Source organism: Zymoseptoria tritici, chromosome 3 (genome assembly GCF_000219625.1).
Source record: "Zymoseptoria tritici IPO323 chromosome 3, whole genome shotgun sequence".
In the NCBI taxonomy this organism is placed as follows: Eukaryota; Fungi; Ascomycota; class Dothideomycetes; order Mycosphaerellales; family Mycosphaerellaceae; genus Zymoseptoria; species Zymoseptoria tritici.
Genome location: NC_018216.1, coordinates 1,313,789 through 1,315,600, shown reverse-complemented (window position 1 = coordinate 1,315,600; position 1,812 = coordinate 1,313,789). Strand labels below are relative to the sequence as shown.

The window sequence follows — 1,812 nt, the reverse complement described above, 5'->3', positions numbered from 1 at the left end:
GCGGACAATGAAAGCCTTTCGGACAAGTTTTGAAAGGCGTCGACAGGTCTTGACAACTGACGAGTTTGTGGGCATTGATATCATTGTAGTGTGGGTCGCAGAGGCCCTTCCAGATTCGAAGGGAAACCATAGCCCGCCCTGCGCCAGCGTTCGATCCATCCCTGTTGGACATGGACAAATAGTGTCCCTCTTAATGTTTTTGTGTCGAAGGCGTGCGATTTTCCAGAGCTTCAGTGGTATCCTTCATGGTAGCTGGTCCTAGCATACTGTCGTATTGAGCTTCCGCTCCACTCAATCTCGGGGTGTTCCGAACAGTTAGTAGCAGTGATCGCCGGCGCAAGACGAGATATGTGCAAGGCTTCAGGTATGACTGGCTCTGACAAAGTGCATTCGCCAGTTTCAACCATTCCCAATCTGAGCCGTCGGCCATTCCAGCCACCTCTCATACGCCGTTGGTAGTTGCGCTCGAACGGACTCCAAGATCCAGACGTCCCACTTGCGAAACCACCAGCAAACATGCTGCTGTTCTCGGAACAGCACAGCAAAGTAGGCGATGATGACAAGAGCAACAGGTTCCCGACTCGCAAGCAGCTCGTGGTACTCAGGCGGCACCAAAGCGACCCAGCTACTCACCATCGCCGAAGCCTGGATCTCGTCACCTTTCGAATACAACACATTGCCGAAGACGGTCTGGAGTTGATTGATGGCATCAAAATACGTTTGTCGCTCGGAGACGGTCAAATGGACTTCGTCTTGGACCAGCGATTTGAGGTGGTTGACTTCTTCGACTTCTGTTAGGACCAGCCCGGCGCGTCCGCGGGAGAGAAGAGGTGCGATCTCGGAGGCTTGGAGTCGCTGCCAATTTTGTTGGATGGTGGATTGGGTTCCTTTAACAAGTCGCATCCAGGTGTAGATCTCGCCCACGGCGTCGGTGGGGGTGCGTAGCTGGGCGAGACCTAGGCTGTGGATGGAGAGGAGTCCGGCCATGAGGAACACCGGTACACATGTAGCTGGAACAGGTGTTGCCAGCAGATGACGAAAGGATGCGATAGCAATACCGATGTGGGATGAGGACTGCGTGATGAGAGTTTCGCGCTCGGCCGGAAAGATGGTAGCTTTGTGGATGGCTGCAACGGCGAGGATTCCATGGAGGAGGAAGTGGTGATGGAAGGCCATGTCGACGATGACGATCTGCCAGAGGTGACTTGCGTAGTTCATCGACGTCGCCGTATTGACCGTCCAGAAATGCAATAACTTCATATCGTCCACAGCTAATTCCGGTGGTCGACCAGCGGCAGGCCTCTGTTGATCGACCGACGACGCTGGCGAATGCGACTGAAACTGTCCCGGCGAATGCGGCGACGGCAACGCATTGGCAGGACTCTCAGGCCAGACACATTCAATCTCCAGTCGTGCGCAATGAGAGCATTTCGGTCGTGATTCATTGCACTGATGGCTCGTTAGCTGCAAGTCAATGAAGACGAATGCCTTGGACATACCTTGACATGTCTCTTCTTGCACGCTAGGCATCCTTTGCGAGACTTGTAGTGAGGCTTCCTGCTCGCATTCTTGACCGGCGGCGAGGGAGCCACCTCGTCCGACATCGAAGTGGAAAACAGAGTGCGAAGTATCCCCGATTTGTTTGATGCCTGCAGAAGATGCGATGCGCCATCTTGATCGAGATATGTTGTAATTGGACTCAAGCTGAGTGGAAGAGGACCTCTGATTGGCAGGTATATATTGTTATGCAGAGAGAATCTCAAGTGTGAGATTCTCACTTTAGCTATCTGTGTGTGTAAATGCCTTAGCACT

The 1,812-nt window shown here is 53.1% G+C and overlaps 1 protein-coding gene across 1 annotated transcript; it reads right to left on the bottom strand.

Moving 5' to 3' along the window:
* Nucleotides 1-408: 408 nt before the first annotated feature.
* On the bottom strand, nt 409-1,559 carry MYCGRDRAFT_25206 (uncharacterized protein; the record flags this gene model as incomplete). Its single annotated transcript, XM_003853720.1, has 2 exons — nt 409-1,449; nt 1,500-1,559. Coding segments are annotated over 2 exons (1,101 nt in total), but the record flags the coding sequence as incomplete, so codon positions are not given.
* Between the last annotated feature and the right edge of the window lie 253 nt (nt 1,560-1,812).